This window comes from Impatiens glandulifera, chromosome 9 (assembly GCF_907164915.1).
Source record: "Impatiens glandulifera chromosome 9, dImpGla2.1, whole genome shotgun sequence".
In the NCBI taxonomy this organism is placed as follows: domain Eukaryota; kingdom Viridiplantae; phylum Streptophyta; class Magnoliopsida; order Ericales; family Balsaminaceae; genus Impatiens; species Impatiens glandulifera.
Genome location: NC_061870.1, coordinates 33,564,264 through 33,585,701, shown reverse-complemented (window position 1 = coordinate 33,585,701; position 21,438 = coordinate 33,564,264). Strand labels below are relative to the sequence as shown.

The 21,438-nt window shown below is 33.0% G+C and overlaps 5 protein-coding genes across 9 annotated transcripts; 3 read left to right on the top strand and 2 right to left on the bottom strand.

The window, feature by feature from the left end:
- Positions 1 to 2,611: 2,611 nt before the first annotated feature.
- LOC124916304 (CLAVATA3/ESR (CLE)-related protein TDIF-like) lies at positions 2,612 to 2,878 on the top strand. The gene has a single exon (XM_047457029.1). It carries the CDS (start codon positions 2,612 to 2,614, stop codon positions 2,876 to 2,878), a length of 267 nt encoding a protein of 88 aa, XP_047312985.1.
- A 1,828-nt stretch (positions 2,879 to 4,706) lies between these two features.
- On the top strand, positions 4,707 to 6,238 carry LOC124916303 (probable serine/threonine-protein kinase PBL25). Its single transcript, XM_047457028.1, has 4 exons — positions 4,707 to 4,833; positions 4,928 to 5,323; positions 5,396 to 5,787; positions 5,864 to 6,238. Exons 1-4 carry the CDS (start codon positions 4,707 to 4,709, stop codon positions 6,236 to 6,238), a joined length of 1,290 nt encoding a protein of 429 aa, XP_047312984.1.
- Positions 6,239 to 6,501: 263 nt separating this feature from the next.
- LOC124916619 (desumoylating isopeptidase 1-like) lies at positions 6,502 to 8,749 on the bottom strand. The gene is made up of 5 exons (XM_047457358.1): positions 8,584 to 8,749; positions 7,798 to 7,875; positions 7,605 to 7,702; positions 7,193 to 7,509; positions 6,502 to 7,111 (listed from the first exon to the last, which is right to left on the bottom strand). The coding sequence occupies exons 2-5, from the start codon at positions 7,804 to 7,806 to the stop codon at positions 6,717 to 6,719; spliced, it is 819 nt and encodes a 272-aa protein (XP_047313314.1). The 5' UTR covers positions 7,807 to 7,875; positions 8,584 to 8,749; the 3' UTR covers positions 6,502 to 6,716.
- A 1,957-nt stretch (positions 8,750 to 10,706) lies between these two features.
- On the top strand, positions 10,707 to 18,860 carry LOC124915525 (transcriptional corepressor LEUNIG_HOMOLOG). 5 transcript variants are annotated; one of them, XM_047456255.1, is made up of 19 exons: positions 10,707 to 10,929; positions 11,094 to 11,207; positions 11,290 to 11,370; positions 11,536 to 11,633; positions 11,803 to 11,912; positions 12,021 to 12,307; positions 12,401 to 12,476; positions 12,557 to 12,668; positions 13,512 to 13,561; positions 13,660 to 13,902; positions 14,500 to 14,571; positions 14,717 to 14,938; positions 15,613 to 15,754; positions 15,833 to 15,939; positions 17,067 to 17,216; positions 17,320 to 17,475; positions 17,568 to 17,687; positions 17,783 to 17,980; positions 18,480 to 18,860. In XM_047456255.1, exons 3-19 carry the CDS (start codon positions 11,339 to 11,341, stop codon positions 18,621 to 18,623), a joined length of 2,319 nt encoding a protein of 772 aa, XP_047312211.1. In that variant the 5' UTR covers positions 10,707 to 10,929; positions 11,094 to 11,207; positions 11,290 to 11,338; the 3' UTR covers positions 18,624 to 18,860. The 5 variants fall into 5 exon arrangements, with proteins under 5 accessions (XP_047312211.1, XP_047312212.1, XP_047312215.1 ...); XM_047456256.1 differs by having other exon boundaries at positions 11,091 to 11,207; XM_047456259.1 differs by having other exon boundaries at positions 10,708 to 10,929; positions 12,024 to 12,307.
- A 10-nt stretch (positions 18,861 to 18,870) lies between these two features.
- On the bottom strand, positions 18,871 to 20,669 carry LOC124915526 (caffeic acid 3-O-methyltransferase-like). The gene is made up of 4 exons (XM_047456261.1): positions 20,379 to 20,669; positions 19,844 to 20,295; positions 19,352 to 19,416; positions 18,871 to 19,271 (listed from the first exon to the last, which is right to left on the bottom strand). The coding sequence occupies exons 1-4, from the start codon at positions 20,642 to 20,644 to the stop codon at positions 18,969 to 18,971; spliced, it is 1,086 nt and encodes a 361-aa protein (XP_047312217.1). The 5' UTR covers positions 20,645 to 20,669; the 3' UTR covers positions 18,871 to 18,968.
- Positions 20,670 to 21,438: the final 769 nt, after the last annotated feature.

Genomic DNA, 21,438 nt, shown 5'->3' with positions numbered 1-21,438 from the left:
TTGAAACATGATCATATGCTATCTGTAAATCATTTTCTGTTCATCTACTGTGAATAAATGTAAAGTTTTTGAGATTATTTTTCAGGTTTCTCTACAATCTGAGATATGGTGGTCTTATTTTGCCCCTTTGATTGAGGGGGTGTTTTTGTGATCAGTTTTATTTAATGAGCCACTCTTGTACCTTTGTATTGTATGGGGTATTCCTTTTTTGACCAAAAAGTTACACCACTAAGACAAATTACAAAGATATTTCCATGATAAAAAAGGAAAAGGGCTCAACAATGTCATATCATGCCTTTTGGGGGCATTATTTTGTGAGAGTGGTAGCTAAAGTTTCTTAATGGATCTGATGACCGTAGCATCAATTCATCCATTGATTTGGCATGCATGTTCATCTGTCCTCTAGTGTTCGATCTTTAGTTGGGGTTGTCTTTTTGATGTCGGTCGAGTTCTTACTACTTCCTACGATTCATTAAACCTGTCTGGAATTAAGCAACTATATTTAACACTATGATTTGCTTGGATCTTGATATAAATGACCACTTTTAGGTCAATTTTCAATTATCATTAGAATCATGTAGTTGTAGTAACAAATTATAGTAAATATTATTATTGTATAGGAAGTTATATATAGGTGGTTATAATAAATAAGTACTTAGAGGTAGTTATGTCAGTTATTAATAGTAGTGTGTAATATTATTGTCTTCCTTTCTTAGGGTTTCTTCTCTTTACTCCCTTAAATGGAATTTTTACTATGGAAACTGATGCATTTTCTCAGTTGTCAATTTTTTGGTGCAAGAAAAGCTAAGTAGCAGATAAGCTCATTTTTTATGTAGGCATGCAGATAAATGTGGAAAACAATACTGCAAAAGGAAAAGTGGATTTCAAAAGCAGCTGAATCCTAATTGTGCCCTACCCACATCTTTTAAATTATAAACTGTTTATCTTTTTATTACCCTATTTTAATTTAATGCGTTAAATTTTAAACAAGATTATTGACACTTCAGTTATCATATTATGTTAGAACATGGGTAAAAGAAATATGTTGGTTTTCTATTTATAATATTAGGGTTTGAATACTGCATGAATTTAGTGTTTGAACCCAATAAGTTAATCTCTGTCTGAAAATATTAGGGTTCTTGATGGAGTAAATTAACTTAATATTTGAATGATGGGTATATGTTAATTTATAATCTTCTCTTAATCTTTAGGGACACAAAAGTATAATCTAATATTGCAGGTCCCATTTTAGCTAACAAATAGGTGTAGAAATTAGATAGGTGCATTTATTAAAGTTGATTAGATGGGTATTGTTTGTTCCCTTTGTCCCTTTTAATATGTTTTAATGATGACTTTTATCTTAAATTTTAGAATTATGCTCACTTTAATTGTTTAATCAGGGTGCGAAAAGATATTGATGTTATATGAAAACGATTTAGATTGAAGTAGGAATATGTCTAATTAATTAAGTTATTAGAGAAAGTGCAAATTAAATCATGTTTATATATGTCTAGCTTCTCAAGTTTGTATGGGTTTTTATGAGTGAATTTTATTTTTTTGAGTTTTTATAAAGTAAAAGTGACATATAGTAAAATAATAATAAAAAAATCAAGGTACTAAAGGAATAAAAGTCTGAGCATATATAGTGTGTAACATACATGTAGGACATGCAGCGGCTTGAAGGTTGAGCTAGATGCATGTCTCATGAGAATTAATTAATTAATTAATTAAAAGCTCAATTAACTATGTTTTACAGTCATGATTAATTTTTCTGAGCAAAAAGAAATAAAATATATATATAATATAAGCTTATGATAAAGCATATTGCATCATGAGACTCTCATTTCAATATCAATAATGAAAACAAATAAAATAAATAATGATAAGCCAGACAACCAAAATTACTTAAATGACCCCCTCCTTCGTATTCTACCCTTGTGTTTTCAATTTTCATATCAATATATAATGAAAGAAAACAAGAGTATAACATTATGATTTGATTAATAAGATATATATATATTAGAATGATTGAAATAATTAAATAATCCGTACAAGGCATATAAGTCTTATTAATCAAACAGCTGGTAACAAGAAAAAAAGAAAAAGCCTCTTCTCTCCCATATTGCTTTTTCTCTTCTTTTTTACTCTGCCCGTCGTCTCTTTTTCTTTTAAGATATGCTTTTTTATAAGTGCTCATTTACTTTATTGCCCCTCATATGAGTCATATTCTAGACTTTTATTAATCAATATATTGGCCACATCACATATGATATGAAAGAAGAAAAACCTAGGGACAAATACGTAAATTGAGTAGCTGAATCCGCTGGTGCTGGTTTTTTCAAGTTTTTCAAAAAATTCCTTGACAAATGTGTATTCCATTATTATTCATTCACAACCGCTCCTTCTTCAGCTTTCACCTTTGCAGAAACTCGAATTCTTTCTCTCTCTATCTTCTTCATCATCATCATATTCATCTTCATCATCATATTATTCGATCTGATTGGTTCATGGATATTGATTCCCTCTGGAATTCTGGGGGGTGGTTTCTTTTAGTTGTTGTTGTTCTTGTTCTTGTTCTTGATATAACTTATAATAATAAATCTGTTCTTGCATGGCAACATCAATATCAAACCCTCAAAACCCATTAAACAATCTGGCACTTTTGATCTTCTTCTTAATTCTCCTCCTTATTGGTGATCATCATCACTCCATGGATATCAATCCACCACCTGATCATGATTCTTCCGTTGCTTCATTGTCGCAGAAGAAGATGAGTTTACATCGAAAAACCGCGGGGCGGATTACTTCGTCGAATCGAAGAGTGTTTGAGGTTGGAGCTCATGAGGTTCCAAGTGGACCAAATCCAATTTCAAACTAGCTAGCTATATGTATATTGTTATTATTATTATAGGTAAGTTAATTTCTGTTAATTTCTCTTTAATTAATTAATATAATTAATTGTGTGAATCTATGAACAATATATATATATATGAAAGAGATTTGAGTTTGGTATATGCAATATTTCTAATTAATACTCTAGAGTTAGTGTCAATTAGCTTCTTTTGATTATATATATATATATATATATATATATATATATATATATATATATCATGAAGAATTAATTAATTGTTCTTGTATATATTGATGATTCATCTTGTCTTCAATTAACTCTACTTCTCTTTCTCACTCACACATACAAAGAATAAAAAAAAGTGGGATTCTTGAGAGATTTTGACATGTGATTGACTCAAAAATAAAAAAATGCTCATAACTTTTAAGTGTTAATTAACAATGTTATTTGTTTCATTTTCAAACAAATTAAAATATAAGACATACTAGGGTGTTGAGTTCCATTTGGATGATCCTTGTTGATGTGCAATTAGGAGCTTTTTAGATTTTTTTTTTTTAATTTTTAGCGAAAAAATTATGATACAATCAACATTTACTTCCACTTAAAGACGTTTTAATAGAATTGAATTTTTAATTTGTCATTTATTTGGTTTTTCTTATTTCTCGTATATTTGTCTATTTAAAATTTTTGTTGGAATTTTCTTTTTCATCTCAAACTACCATCGTTTCTTAAATTTTTTTTTACAATTTCATCATTTTTAAAACAACGAAGTGAATAAGTTGTTTATCTTATTATAATAAGCTGTAAGAAGAAACAAACTTAATCAAAGCCTACATTTATTTAATAAATACTAAAATAAATAGATGGAAGTAATGAATCTTATCAAACACAAGTCCAAACAAAAAGATTCAAATAAGTTTTAGGTTACCAAAAGCAATACAACCATCACCAAATAATTAGTTCAACCAAATTGTCATAATGAGGTTTTTCTACAATAAAAATATGAGTTATCATGTTAAAATTATTTAAATTAAATTATTCAAATTTAATAAAAAAAGAAAATTAAGTAAAGATAAATTAATATTTTTAGTTAATAAATTAATTAGCTATCAAAACCGAAAAGTAAAATTAAAATACAGAAAATTGGCTATACATGTTGATTGTTGACCAAATTTGCATGGGAGGATGTCTTTTCGGTTGTCAGTATCTGTCCTGGGTGGGATTGGGATGATGAAAGCGATATAAAATTTAAGGGCTTGTTTGATGTGATTTTTTTAGATTAAATTTAAATAATTAATACTAATTCTTTTATCATTAAAATATTAACACTCTTAATTAAGAATATGTTTTATTACATATTGATTCTCATGTATAATTATAGATAACTGATTGTTCAATCTGTCAAACAATTGCCTATCCATTAATAATTAATCATCTCTGTCACATACATACACATGTAACACATTCATGATCCATCCCTTCCGCTTCTCCCTTCCCTCCATTTTTACCTAAAAAAACTGTCAAAATATCTCTGTGGAATGTCTTGTTTCATTAGTTAAGGAAATAATTGTCTGTCTTTAACTGTCTTGATTTTTGTATTTCTCTCTCATGTTCTTGGTTCCATTCTTTTTTTGTCTCAAGTAATCAACATCATCTCCCTTGGTGGGTATTGGCATTCCAAATTGATTATATGCAGGATCAAAAGCTTCCATTTTTATGAATTAATTGCAGATTCTTGTTAATTGTTCTTCATCATCCACCAACCCATTTTGTTAATAAATCTTTATATATATATATAATATCATCGATCGAAAAACAGTGATTTGGTCTTGGACGACAATATATAATTACAATGAGTTGTTTCTCTTGTTTCTCCTCCCACCATAAGAAATCATCGTCCAAGAGACACAGCCATAGGAAAGGATCCGCCTCTTTCCATTATCGAGAACCCTCCCCTGTTCCCTCCACCACCGGCAATGGTATCGAGTCAATCCTTCTACTTTATTAGGGGTTTTTTTAAAGATAATTAGTTGGTTTTGTTGATATGATTAATTTCTGCATGCATGCATGCAGATAATGTAACAGGAAAGGTATCGGTGGAAGTTACAAACAAAAATGATCATCCTCCTCCTCAGAAAGAAGGAAACACAAATATTGCAGCTCAAACATTCACTTTCCGTGAATTGGCTGTAGCTACAAAGAACTTTAGACAGGATTGTCTTGTTGGAGAAGGAGGATTCGGAAGAGTTTACAAAGGCCAACTCGAAAAGACCGGCCAGATCGTAGCTGTGAAACAACTAGACCGCAATGGATTGCAAGGAAACAGAGAATTCCTTGTCGAGGTGTTAATGTTAAGCCTTTTGCACCATCAAAGTTTGGTTAATCTTATTGGATATTGTGCTGATGGTGATCAAAGGCTTCTTGTTTACGAATTCATGTCTATGGGTTCTTTGGAAGACCATCTATTAGGTATTTATATTCATTCATTCATTCATTCCCAAGCTCCTAAAACTAAATAAATCATCTTTAATTAATTTGCAGATCTTCCTCCTAGACAAGTTCCATTGGATTGGACGAAGAGGATGAAAATCGCACTAGATGCAGCCAGGGGTCTCGAATATTTGCATGACAAAGCCAATCCTCCCGTTATTTATCGCGATTTGAAGTCGTCGAATATTTTGTTAGACGACGACTACAACGCCAAGCTATCTGATTTCGGGTTGGCAAAGCTAGGTCCTGTCGGGGACAAAACACATGTTTCTTCAAGGGTGATGGGAACTTACGGTTATTGTGCCCCGGAGTATCAAAGAACCGGGAAACTAACTGTTATGTCGGATGTATACAGTTTTGGTGTCCTTCTTCTAGAGCTCATCACCGGTCGAAGGGCAATAGATAACATGAGACGGATTCATGAACAAACTTTAGTGTCTTGGGTATGTATTACATATATATATGTATACAAGTTTTATGTTGGATTGTTTTTTTGAAAAGAAAAATTGTGTGGTGTAGGCATTGCCAATAATCAAAGAACAAAACAGGCATATAGAGTTGGCAGATCCATTGCTTGGACACAACTTTCCTATTAAGAGTTTAAACCAAGCTGTTGCGGTGGCGGCCATGTGTATACAAGAAGATGGGGCAATTCGGCCAATGATGAGTGATGTTGTCACGGCTCTTAGTTACCTAGGGGATATGCCGAATGCTTCCGAAAACGTTGAGAAAACTAATTTGTCATTCGACGACGGGGAATTTGGGAATGAAAATGAAGAGGAAGACGAAGAAGAGGCAGAGAAAATGGAGCGAAAAAGAGCTGTCGAAGAGGCTATAGCTTGGGGATCAAATTCAAGGGAACAACATATGAGATTACAAGAAGAAAATGTTTAGTTTTAAATTTATCAAAGCATCAATTTACTTTCCTTGTATATATATATATATTAAAGTTTTTTATGTCTTAATATTTAATATTGAACATAATTTTACTTAATATAATTCCATTGTCGCACCCAGGAGACCGGAAAGAACATGAACATATATATCTACATGAATGATTGATCATATCCAGATAAAAAAAGTGTTTACAAAGAATGGGTTGAATACAATAATGTATATAAAACAGTATTAGGCTTCTTAGAGATTGATCTATCACATGAAGATTAAAACAATATTAAATTTAAATTTCTTTAAACCAAACAAGATTCTTCAATGATGCATTACATTACCAATGAAAGAGACATTCATTCATGACTAGCTAGCTATATTAGAATCAGTCAGCTGTCATGAATAATAGCACAAAGTCACAGTCTTAGCAAGTAGTAGATAAGAAATGAAAGTCATAAAAAGAATTATGTATGTAGCCCTAGCCCTAGCTTTGGACAACATTTGAGTTGCTATATCTAGACATGACCCTCCTAGTTGCCAAAGCCGCAGCCTCGCTAGCACGTAAAGTCCCACTCGCCATAATCGCAGCAAACTCCTCCATAATTTCCTCTTGCACCTTGTTCCTTGCATTCCCAAGGGGATCCCCCACTTTGTTCTTCTCCTTCTCAGAATTGTCTTCATCTTCCTTGGTAGCAGACTTTACAGGTTTCTCTTCATTTGCAACAACATTTTTATCCTTTGCATCAGATGACTTCACGGTGCTGGCACTGCTTGTCGTTGTTGTTGTTGTTCGCATAGCCACTGCAGACGGCTGGAATTGAGGAGTCTGAGGAACTGCACCCGATCTCAATGTTGTCTCCAATTGCTGTATCATTGGCACTGCAACACAAATTTTCATTAATCATATATATGATAACAGCAACACTCTAGAGTGCCTGCCTTGTGAGCAAAAAAACTTACTGATCAAGGCACCCATCGGACTATTCATAACTTCACTAGGAAGGTTCAAGATGTACTCTGGTATGGTAGCACCAACTAAAAATTGAGTAACCTCATTGCTGAAGTTGTTACAGTTATGGGTTAGCAAACTGTAAGTTTCTGCCGTATAGCGAGGACTAATCTCCTGCAAATACATTTCGAAAACATCCTTGGGAACGTGAGTAACACCTAACTCTACAACATTAACTGGATTCCCATATGGTGTTGTCCCTGCACTACAATGCTGTATGCCACCTCCAAAATAGTATTCATTGCCATAGACCACAATTCCAGTATGCCTGTTCAAAATCACAATAGAAACTATCCAGCTTTATTTCGAGTCCTTCACAATTATCTTAGACAACAATAATAGTAGCATACAAAGTTACTTTACCAAATTCCTTCAATGGCCTTCCCCAAAAATGTTGTCGAGAGTTGACGTGCTAGACCCTGGCTTAGGTCATATACATTCAATGTGACCTTGTAACTTTCCTGCAATAATCCAATTACAGAAATATTAAACCAGTCAATAAGAACTGTTAACTCATTGATAATAACACTATTAGTTAGATTGATAAAAACAATACCTCAGCCATAATCCGAATAAATTAAGAATTTGAATAAATGAATGTGATTAGTTAATCTTCAACAGAATTCAAGCAGGCCTGCACAACAATCATATCTATAAGACTCAAAGTCTATATGTAATAGAAATCAGGCAAAAACAAACTACAAACGAGAAAACAATGATATAGCAGTCATGATGTCAACATAGAATAGCTTCCACAAATAACATATTTCAAGAAAATGTTGATACAGCTTCATTGATAACACAATCAGACAATTCAATCCAAATAAGATGAAACAGAATCAAAAGATAGACATTTGGGCACAATGATCCTGGAATAACCGAGATAAACTTAGGAAAGATGACTAGCAACAAACGTGGATGGAAAACATGTTTTTCCTAACATTGTGACAATGTGAATTTGAGTTGATCCATGTATAAATAAAGACAAATGTAATGTGGAACCATTAGACCTTTGTACCTAAGAATCATACCGTTTACAAACACTATGATCTCATAAATTACATTCAAATTATGATTCATAAGATACCGAAATTACAATTATAAGTCAAAATTTTCTTCATATATATGATTGTTCTCCAAGTTTCCCTAGAGAAACTCCGTAGGATTGCGTTATCGGCATTGAGAAATTTCAATGAATCAGTTAATCCAATCTATAGAACCCTTCAGATCTAATTCGAGAAAACCGAGAAATCATATATTTGATTTCAGAATCATATAAACATTATACAAATTGACAGAACAAGCATTAAACAAACACAAACACGCGATGAGAGGATAATACCTGGTAGAACGATAATGGACAAGAGAAGAAACGGCAAGAACGTAGAGAGATGAATGCTCAAGATTTTAGACCGCGGGATTTGGAGAAGGTTTTGAATATTATATAGCTGTGGAACAAGAAGAAGAAGATTCTCCAAAGGCGTCCCAATTCTACGACCGATGGATTCAAGCTCTCTAGCCCCTTCAACAAAGTTCTAGAAAGTACCAACCACTCAAATTTGGACACGTACTCATATATGCCTGCAATTTGGGTTTCCTATTATTAGGCGGGTTCGTTTTGGCCCATTAATTCTCTCCTATTTTATAAATTATTTAATTATTATATTAACTAAATATTTTTTTTTTGATTCTTATGAAAAAATATTGTATTAAATATTAAATTTTATATAATAAAATTTAATTTTACAAAAATTAAAATTATTATTTTTTCCTTGAATTGGTTACTTTTAATAAGAATTAAAACATAGATCTTTAAAATAATAAATTCATGAGGTTACATAATTTGTTTTTAAGTAAAAATAAAATTCATTTTATGATATTTATACTAATAAAAAAAATATTATATATATATATATATGATGAGAGAAAAAAAATATATATTAAAAGATAAAATATATTTATATAAAATCAACGATTAAAAATAATATAATATATATATAAGGTAACTATATTTAATATATATATATATATATTATATATATAAATTATTGATAAAAAATATATTATTTATATAATTAGTGAGAATATATATTTTTAATTCCAAAACATTCAAACTTAAATTTTAAAAAAGTATTATTAACTATAATATAAATATATTTTATATTATATTTTTTACTTGCCTAACTTATTTTTTCTCGTTTTATATATATATATATATAATTCGAATAGGTTTTTAAGTATAAAATGTAGACACTTTGTGAATTTGATAAAAAAAAAAATTATAATTTTATATATAGGAGAGATAAAATAATTATTAGAAAAAGAAATAATGACATTAATTATTGTGATAACTTGTTTAATGATCATTATTATTATTATTATTATATATATATTATAAAACTATCAAATTGAGACTCTTCTTAATTTGAATCAACTGTGATTTTAAATTTCTTAAAATCTTTAATAAATTTTTTATTTGTTAAAATTATACCAACTAAAATTTATCGGTTTAAAAAGTCGTTAATTTATTATTTACGTAACATTTATAAATAAATAAAATATTTTTATCATTCATTTAGTTACCAAATTTTAATGAATTAAGAATTTTAATTAACGAATTTAAAAGAATTAATGGTCAAAAACTATCCTTTGGTAATTAAAATTAGTGATACAAATATATATATATATAAATATATATATATAAATAAACAGAGCATTAATTTGACAATTTAATATTTAATTAATTTATAAAAATAATATTGATCATAATAATAATTTATAATTAAACCAAAAATAAAACACACCTACTTTCTATATCTATTATCTTTAATTAATTAAAAAGATTCAAAACATAATTTAACCTAGGATAAGGGTTAATATTTTAAATTGATAACACTAATGTGAAAAACCATTTGCCATTAAAAGTAATTTAGGTATTTAATACTATTATTTAATTTGATGGACGTCTTATCTAAATGGAGAAAAGCCCTTAAAAAAGAGAAAAAGTGAAAGGGGCTATAGTGGAATATGAAAAAATAAGGGTTAAAATTGGTCCCCACCCCCAGCTGGACCATCCTTTCTTCGCATGTTTTTTGTTTTTCTTATTCAGCTAGTGGGACAACCGAACCTGTTAAATTTCGAACATGACGATTTCCCCACGTCCCTCTGGCTTCGTCCCCGCGTCGTACGGATTTCGCTAATTTTATTTATCTCAATAATCAATATATTACTCCTTAATAACTTTCTTTCTTATAATATATATACATTATATATGATTTTGGCTTAAATGCTCGTCCCTTAAATTAAATCAAGTAGTAATTAAAAAATGATTAAAAATAATTGAAGCCGAACCGAGATGTCCGAAGCTGTTAAACATCGAACATTTGACCCAAACCAAATCTACCCGAAGCTGCTTTCTCCCTCTCCTGACATTATTAAGTTTCTTTCCAATTAAATTAGACTTGCCCTTTTCTGATATTTCCCGTAGCTCCCATTCATCTCTCTCTTCAAGCTGAAGCTTTGATTCCTTTGTCCATGTCAGGGAGAAATCTGTTCTACACAGATTCACTCAAGTTCATCATCTGAGCTTCTTTAAGTTAAAGAATTAACTAATTGTAGGAGTTCCATCGTTCTAGGGAGTCTGAGATGTTGACAGCCAGTGATCCAGTTATGTTTCTAGTCTACACTGGTGAGAAATCACTTCAATTCGTAATTCCTTTCTCTCTCTCGAACAATCTGATATTATTCTCGCCTAAAACAAGCTCGGATTGCTGTAAAATTGAACTCACTGCTCTATTGCTTATCAATTTTTGTTTAACATTTCATTTCTTGTTCTTTGCTGGTTGATAGCAGTTTAAGAGACGATCCTGTGCTATCTCCTGAGAGGTTTTTGTCTCGAGCAGTTTGTGGTGGTGATTTTGTTTGAATTAGGGTTTATGCGGTGAGATCCGATTCGGATAAGCAAATGTGAGTTTTGATCTGTTTAAGTGTTAGTATACTTGATTTTGGTAAATGAAGTACTGAGCACGCAACTTGTTTCTGCCATTAGTTTGTCCTCTTACCAGGCAGAAGTTGATTTAGGCAAGTAACCTTTAATCATGGCGCAGAGCAATTGGGAAGCTGATAAGATGTAAGTTCCAGATATCCCTTTTCCGATGATGTTCATCATGCGAACTTTCTTTTATTTTAATTAACTGACGTTTGCTTTAGATTGATGTTTCCTTTTAACACTCGTAATTAGCTTAGAAGGATATCACTTTCTCTCTTAATTTTCATTTTTTCTTACTTCTAACAGGCTGGATGTTTACATACATGATTACCTGCTTAAGAGAAAATTGCATAATTCTGCCAAGGCTTTTATGTCTGAGGGAAAGGTGGCCACAGATCCAGTAGGTAAAGCTTTCCATCTCAACTTTGCTGGAGTTTGGTTACTTACAGTTAGTTAGTCTAATTATCTTCATCTGTGGAATGTTTTCCCTGTCCAACTAAGTTCATTGTTACTATTGTAATGGAGTAAAAGTATTGAGTTTAGGGGTTAATGAGATGCTATTTGAACTTACAGCTATTGATGCACCTGGCGGATTCCTTTTCGAATGGTGGTCTGTCTTCTGGGACATCTTCATTGCAAGAACAAATGAAAAACATTCTGAGCCTGCAGCAGCTTATATAGAGGTAGATGATCATCCCTTTTCTTTTATTCCTGTTTGAGGACTAGGTATGGTTATGTGATGCCAAAATATTGAAAATTACTTTGTTATTCTCCTCTCTCAAAATGAAAACCAGTCACAACAAATGAAAGCTAGAGAACAACTGCAAATGCAGCAGTTACAACTCATGCAACAACACAATGCCCAACTGCAAAGGAGAGATCCTAATCATCCTCCCCTCGGTGGCCCCATAAATGCAATAAACTCTGAAGGAATGATTGGCCAGCCATCAGCGAGTGTGTTGGCTATGAAATTATACGAGGAAAAAATGAAACAGTCACATTCAATGGATTCAGATGCATCTCCTGCTCTTATTGATGCTAATAGGATGGCCCTCCTCAAATCAGCTACTAATCAGGGGTAAGTTGTTCTGAATCTGTGATTAAAGAATTTTTACTTTTACACTTCCGATTACATACATTGACATCCATTCTTTTTATTGCATCAACCCAGACAATTGCCCCAAGGCAATTCTGCAAGCATGCCTGCTGCATTGCAGCAGATGCAGGGACGAAATCAGCTTAATAATGTAACTTCTTTGATTATGTCATATACACATTTTATCTTGATGGTTTTCTTCTTAAACAATAATTATTTTTAAATTTGTAGGACATCAAACCGGAAGTTAATGTAGGCGCACCCCAAAAATCTTTACCGATGGATCCTACATCAATTTATGGTCAAGCAATATTGCAATCCAAGTCTGGATTAAGTGGTGCTGGTAGGGACATGAGGCCCCTTGGGGATGCTTTGTTTTGTGAATATGCTTCTCTTGGTTATTTATAGGGTTGGCTTTGAATGTTACATATCTTATTGGAAGATGCATTATATGTTTTGTTGGATACCTATATTTTAGTATGGTATTGATATAACTATCCTACTAATGACTCCATGTATTCCAATAATTTCGGAGCTAATGACTGTGCTTGTTTATCAGTTCAAAAGAGAACATATACATAGCATAAGTCAGATTGGAGCATTGTCATAGCTTGCAACCTATTAAATTTGTAAAATCAATATAAGAAGATTCATTTAGTTGGTCCTATAATATTCTTGTATCATGGATATGAACAAATAAGATATAAAGAATGCTGAAATGTGAAGGGTTTTCAGACATGCATGCAAGAATTGTAGGGTAAATTTGGTCTCACGGTAGTTAGCTTGTTTAGCAATGATCTTAGGACCTTACTGAGTTTAAATCACATGGAAGGGATGAAGATCCATTTTTAGGGAGAAGAGGATGTTGCTTTCCAAACTTATCGTCTGTATACTTGTAAAAAATCCAGCACAAGTTCTCCTTCGTAGTCAAGACTTCTATTTTATTCTCTATTTTTCCCCTTATCTTTGATAATGACACTGGCCAATGTTATTCCCCCCCTCTCTATCAATTAATCACATTGTTTATTTCTGGTGGCTGTTAATTTTGTTCTCCCTTTTATTAGATGCAGCAGTTTTGGTTATTATGTCCATTCTTATAATGTGGTTATTATGAAATACATAAAAGTTGCCATTGTCTTCCTCCTTTCCAGTTATTAATAACTCGCTTATTATTTTTGCTTCCTAGGCTTGAATCAAGGTGTCACTGGTCTTCCATTGAGGGGATGGCCTCTCACAGTGAGTCATGCATGGTTTCCTACTTCCATATTATTGTTTATGCCTTCTTTTGGTCACTATGGCATTGGAGAATGATTTGTTTTGTTGCTGCGGTGTAGGGAATTGATCCAATGCGCTCAAATTTAGGCCTACAAGTACAGAAGTCCAATCTGCAGCAGAATCAGTTTCTGTTAGCATCTCAACATCAGGCTCTGGCGCAAGCTCAAGCGCAAGGCAGTATAGGAAGCTCCCCCAACTTTGGATTTTCTGGAATGCCAAGGAGTGCCTTGAATGCAAAAGATGGTCAAACAATGAGAAATGATGGTTCCATTTGCTCACCAGCGCAATCAAACTCACCTAAGGTCTGGTTATCTTTTTTAACATGCTTAATCGCTTGTGGTGTGCCAGATTCGTGAATGAGGGGATATTTGATACTCTCTGTTCGTAATTTACCAAATCAGAGATGTAATGATGCATTTGCTTTGCATATCAGTTAAGAATAGATGGAGAATCATTGGGATCTCCACAAAATTCAATTCAATGTTTGAAAGAAAACCAAGGGAAAGTTAGTGTGCCATTTTACCAAAATTACATTGCTATTTTCAGTCTATGGTGTTTGATGTTATGCAAGTTACTCAAACATGAGAATTATTGTGTGGCCTTAAAACTTCTGAAAAGGATGATAGCTTACTGGTTTATGCCTCTATCATCTTCATCACAATGTTATAAATGGATAGAAACTGCCAGATCTTTATCACACAGGCATAGCTGCAATGAGCTTTTGCTAGCTTGTACTGCTGTCCAGTAAATACATGCCATTCTATCTAAATATTTTCTGGGTGTTCATTGAGAACTTGTTTTTTGCTGTGTAGTCACTTGTACCATCTTAATATGCTTCTTACCTTTTTGGCACCTGTTGTAGACTTTTCTTTACTATACCACGTGTTCTGTGCCTGCAGATGAAAATGAATCAGATGCAACAATCTTCCTCACAGCAGCAAGACCAGATTCAGCAACAACAATTACAACAGGTGGTACTTATTGTCCAGCCTTCTGAAAAATAAAGTCTGATCATGGAATTCTGTGTTAAAATATATATGGCAATGACATAAATTTCCGGGTGGATCATGATTCGCATTCCTGCTAACCAAATGATTTTTATTTATGATGAATCAGAATAACAGAAAAAGGAAACAACACTCTTCTTCTGGACCTGCTAATAGCACCGGTACTGGAAATACAGTTGGTCCATCACCCAGTTCACCACAATCAACTCACACCACCCCTGGTGATGGAATAACACCAGCAAGTAGTGTGCAACATGTCAACAGTGTGCCAAAAGGCTTGATGATGTACAACACTGATGGGACAGGACTTGCATCATCTACAAATCAGCTGGTACGTCATTTTGTTGTTTATTTGGTTAATATATTTCTCAATCCTGACACTGCATAACACTTTCTTTTTTTCTTTCTAAAACATATGTATTTAGATTATAGGTTGCTTGCTATTATAATCCTCAAATAATGATATCATTTTCAGTCAATATTCTGAATTTATTTTAGATTTGACTTTTTTCCTTAAATGGAATTTATTTTAGATTTGACTGTTAATATATTCTTCAAGCTCATTTGGAGTACTCATATGGTACCAACATGTAACATGTCTTATTAGGGTTAGGTATAATAGAGGGGAATAGTTCTTGAAGGTAGAATATGCAAGATAGTCCCTTTAAGTTTTTTTTCTTAAAAAAAATAAAAATTAAGGGAGAGAAATAAAGCACACAAGTTAGTTAGGGATACAATTGGTGGTATTCTTGATTAATGATGTGTATAGATAGATGGCAGTATAGGACTTATGCATGCAAAAATATGGAATGGAAAGTTAGCCTAGACCCTCACATCCCCAATTATCTCTAATTCTATCCCTTGTTGAATCGTAACGCATACATTTGAAAAGAGATACACTTTTCAATTTGGTATAGGTGAATGAAACCAACACTTTGGTGATTGTGGCTCGAGCTCATGTGAAGTGAGACTTATATAATGGTTTCTGTGACATTGTTCTGTTAACAGGATGACATAGAGAATTTTGGAGATGTTGGCTCATTGGATGATAACGTGGAGTCGTTTCTATCTCATGATGGAGAAGGGAGAGATATATATGGAACCCTGAAATCAAGTCTTACAGAGCACAAAGCAGAGCCTTCCAAGAGTAAAGATTGTTTATATGTGGTATGTCATATTGGAGTTTTCTGCTATATCCCTTGATTATGGCTTATTTTACTTTCAGGTTTCTCATTTGGCGAGGTCGGCTGTATAAGAACAAGAAGTAAAGTGACTTGCTGCCACTTTTCTTCAGATGGAAAGTTGCTTGCTAGTGGTGGACATGATAAGAAGGTAAACCATGTAGCTTATGTAATGTCTCATTGGTGAGTACTGAAATTGGTTAAGTCAGTCCCTCATTGATCAAATAGTTTATTAGATTTTTTAATGTTTTTCTATTCTCTTGTTATGATTTATCAAAACTATATTTCTATTGTAATATAAAAATTCAAATTCAGTTTATGTTCATGAAAGGAAGACTTTGTTGAGATTGAGTCTCATGTTTTTATTTTTAGTGTTATAATCTTCATTCTTGGTGGTTATATCGCCTAATGTTGAGGCTTTTAAACTTTCCCTTTATTTATTTTTTTGAGACAAGGTTTTTTTTCCTAGAGTAGGCTAGCACAACATCTGATTCCCAGCTTCAGTGAAGGTGCTTTAGTGGGGAATCGAACTTGAGACCTCAAATCTCACGTTCACTCTTTCCACTTAAGCTACTTTGGGAAAGACATCATCCCTTTCCCTTTTTTTCTTCTTCTTTTTTTATTGAAACGTGGTTTGTATCTGCAAGAAGTTTATTTTCGTGATACTTTACTAATACAAACTATAACTTAGAAAATATATATTTATAAGTGTACATCAGCTTCTTATGATGGAATCTGTGCCTACATAGTAATATAGGATCTGGAAATAAATAATTTACCCATTTTTAAATGCAAACTTCATGGCCAGAATTGTCATAGAAGGATCATAGATCAATTTATCTGTGGAGACGTACCTGATTTTTCGGAAGAACTAATAGGATAAGATCTTTCCTTTCTCAGAAGAATGCAGAAATTTTTTATATGTAATCAAATGACACATATTAGTTAGTATCTCAAGATATGCGCATTCTTTCACATGCTCTAAATAGATTCTTAAACTACACAAATATAAAGAGTAGACTTGGATAACACATTATATAGATTCAACCCATTTCCTAGTCCACCAGATACTTTGAATTATAAAGGGTATTATTATATATGTTGCACCTTAATCTTGTGATATGCGGTATGCACTTCTTTTTTGTGCACTCTAGCAAAGTCTATGCTTGTCTTGTGTTATCTCTTTGGCTTGATTGTATATTAGCTCCTTCTCTGATTGCGTAATATACAATGTTATTGTATCAGATAAATGATATTCTACATTTTCATTTCCTCTAGGCTGTTCTATGGAATATGGATACACTGCAAAATGAGACAACACCAGAGGAACACCAGCATGTGATTACTGATATTCGCTTCAGACCTAACTCAACTCAGCTGGCTACAGCATCATATGACAAGTCTGTGAGACTGTGGGATGCAGCCAATGTAAATTCTGTCTTTTCTCTGTTCTGTGCATTAACCATTTTATTCTTTTAGAGTTTTTAGTTCTGTTCTATATTCAGTCTCTAATTCAAGCTAATTTTTGCAGCCAAGCTACTGTTTGCATGCTTACACTAGCCATCCCTCTCACGTTATGTCCCTAGATTTCCACCCAAAGAAGAATGATCTTTTCTGTTTTTGTGATAGTAACTACGAAATTTGCTATTGGAGTATTAACCCATTCACGCGTACTCGTGTCTCTAAGGTTGGATTGTCGTGTGTCCTATCATACTCAAATATTCTGCATATAACGTCTTTCACATTTGAATCGCTAAGTATGTCTTATCTTTCATGCAGCAAAAAGGAAATGCACAAGTGAGGTTCCAACCAATTATGGGACAGCTGCTGGCTGCGACATCAGATAAGGTTGTGACCGTCTTTGATGTGGAGACAGACCGCCTAGTTCATTCATTTACGGTATCTCCTGCTATGATGTTCTCTTAATTTTAATTGGGCTTGAGATATAATAATATATATGATTTCATGAATTTATCTTTGTTCGTCTCCATCAGGGACATTCCAGTCTGGTAAACTACCTATGCTGGGATCTTAGTGGAGAGTACTTGGCATCCGTGAGCCAGGAAACTGTCAAAGTTTGGTCATTAACATCTGGGGATTGTATTCACGAGTTTAATTCTAATGGGAATCATTTTCACTCTTGTGTCTTTCACCCAAAATACTCCACTTTGCTGGTAATAGGTGGGCTAAGGGTACGTTCTTTCTTCTCTTCATTAACTGACTTGGTGTTCTTTTTTCTACTGTTTCTGTTTTCCGAACTATAATGATAAAATAAATCGTTTCCTACTTTTGTTTTTCAGTTTTCTTTTTTTGCAAGCAATTTCCTTGTCAATTTCAGAAATTGGCAGTAAAAAAACATGCCATACCTTCCAAAGAGGGTAATTGGTAGTCTGAGTAGTAATTTTATGATATTTGCCGTACATGCTTTTAGTTTTTGTGTTTTCAAAGAGAAGGAAAAGAACCAGAAAATTGTTAAACAGACTACCAAACAAGAAATAAACTTCACCCATCATAGTACTATTGTTTGTTGTAAGATATGTTTCTTAGGCCTTGTTGGATGTTGGGGTTTTTGAATAACCAAGTGGTAGTAGAGTGTATTTTAGTTAATGATTTGAATGTCATGATTGTTGATGAAATACTCCGTTATCTCTTACTTTCTATCAAATTTGGTTTAAATTCGACTGGTTGCAGTCTCTGGAACTATGGAACATGGTTGATAACAAGAGCATGACGATCCCAGGCCACGAGAACATAATTTCGGCTTTAGCACAATCGCCTGTCACAGGAACTGTTGCCTCTGCAAGCCATGACAGCTCCGTCAAGTTGTGGAAATGATCCTCTACCAGCCGCCCCATCTTACAAATTTGCCAAATAATTAGCTGATCTTCTTTAAGAAAGTGGAGTAAGTTCCCTTTCCTTACTGGAATGTATTTTGGAATATATGTGTGTTTTTGTTCTACTTGTTCAAAAAAAGGGCATTATCTCTAGGATCGCCAAGCGTCCTATTTGGGCTATATGGGCATTATTAACTCATCTGTCTTTCTCTTACAAAAATGATATGGTTTGACTAAATTTCTTCTTGTAGATCAAGAAAATGGTTTAAAAAGTTAGTTATGGTGGATTTTATATTATCAAATTAATACTCTTTCAAATGTATATTCTTGAAAAAGAGTGTTGTTACTACAACTTATAGAACTCCATCACCCCTAGGTTATGAAAATTGCAAACAACTCTAGAATCTGCAAATCCAGCTCCCGTCGCTAGCCTTTCATATTCTTTTTCCGTCCTTTCCTTCCCTCCTGGATGGTTCAACACCATCATGCTCACATCCATCCGCAATATTCCCTGGGAAACAATTTCGTTTCTTGGCGTCTCTGGAAGTATGGACTCGACCATTATGACTTTTCCAGTCTCCGGAAGCGCACTCCAGCAGTTTTTCAACAGTTTCAAGCACCGATCGTCGCTCCAATCATGAAGAATGTACTAACAAAATTAGCAAACTTTTAAATATGATAGTTGTTAACAGTTAATAAGGAGTTGAAGTAAAGGAACAAGTAATTAACCTTCATGAAGATGACATCCCCTTTTGGAACATTTTCAAACATGTCTCCTCCAACATGTTCAACCCCTAACACAGGCGCCAACAAACATTCAAAGCCAGAATCATGCCTAAATAGTGCACACAAACTTCCATTTTTCTTTACCAAGATAAAAACATGTATTTTTATTAGACAACAATAATCATGTGATGTAAGTCCCGTTTGGGAACTAAATTTAGATATTCAAACATTTATTAATACATAATCAACAAGTATTTCTAATTTTATCAAGAACCCTTTCCCTTTTTCATTGTTCTTGATATGGAAAGAATATCAAATAGACCATTGGACATGTAATAAAAGATTAAAAAAAAAAGTTTCCTAATATTTTGAAATGTTATACAAGTCTTTAAACTTGTTTGATGAAAAGGGGGGTCATTATATAAGTTAGTATAATTTGAAAAGGGGGTCTTTCTTTTTTTAAAAATAAATAAACATAGAATTATGATTACCTACCTGGCCAAGATGGAGCGTCACTAAGAACCTGAGGGAGGTCAAAATTGATGGCTTTAATGGTAGGATATTTAGAAACGACAGAAGCTAAAGTTGCTCCAGATCCACCACCAACATCAACAACTACAACTTGATGTAGAGAATCAAAACCCTTGTACACTTGAAGGAATCTCTGCATAGTAAAGGAGGCAAGATTGCACATGGCTTGATGAAAAACCTCACTGAATCTGTCGTCTTTAGCCAAGTAATCAAATAAACCCATTCCATGCGCCTTTTCAACTGGATTTCCGCCATTGAGGATCGCATCCTTCAAGTGGTACCAAGAATTGATGATGACTTGGTCCTGAATCATGACCAAAATAGGAGCCAAAGAAAACCCATCTCGATTACGAACGAAGTATTTGCATATGGGCGATAAAGCGTACAGTCTTTTGGTTTCGGTTTCGTCTGAGCACCTGATGATCAGGATGATGTTATATGTTAGTTCCTAATTCATTCATTCATTCTTTTGAGTGAGACACACAAACATATGAGATACCTGAGGATGTCGGAGCTGGCAAGAAACTGTAACATCCTTTCAAGCATGTATGGGGCTTGAGGGTTGTTCTTGGTGGGAAGATGAGAACATATCTGGGCGGCGGAGAGGTAGGCATCTTGGCCGGATTTGGCCATTATTTCGAACAAATCGAGCTCTATTGCGGCCCTTAAGGTCATTGGGAGAATTGAATCACTGGCTAGATGCATAGCCCTTAAGAATTCTTCATCTGGGTTTGAATTTGCTGATGTTTCACCATTCATTTCCATCTAATTAAGCTGATGAAGTTGTCACTTGTTATACAAACAGAGACACTTTAATAACAACAACAAAAAAAAAAAAAAAAAAATATTAATAGTGGGGTGCTCCACTTTACCAGCAACAGAAAAAAAAATGCGTCAAAATGTTGAGACTGACGTCACAAGGCGCACCATTTTAAATGTCTAATTCACTATGCGACAAATAATGAATTGACTCCTTTGATACGGGATTTGTTTAAAACTTTTATAAGATTTAAAATTTTGACTTTTTGGGTTATATTATTAGGAAAATATTATATTTATATTCTATTATAAAATAAAATAAAAACAAGTTAATTTAATCATTTGATTCATAAAATAATTTGAAGATTCAAATTAAATTATTTAAATTAAACCCAAATAACTTAACCAACTCTATCCTTATGATTAGCTTATTCTTATGGGTGTTTGATATTATTTCAGTATTTAAAGTTATGTTTAATTAACAATGATAGATAGCGATAATTTAGTGTTATGAACCGTTTGAAATGATGTGCCACGTGATTATAACTAATATTTAAAAAAATATATAAATATTTTATTTTCTAAATTCAATCACTTGTTTTCACATCATTCTCCCGACATCAATCATGACACTAAATTCTCGTTTTCTGACGTCTGTCATTAATTACTCTTGTTTAATATGTTTCAACCCTTAATTTTTTTTATAATAATAATTAATAATATATTATATTTAAAAAAAGTATTAATTATTCTTACCAAAATATTATGATTTTTTCATTCTAAAAATAAAATAAAAAATA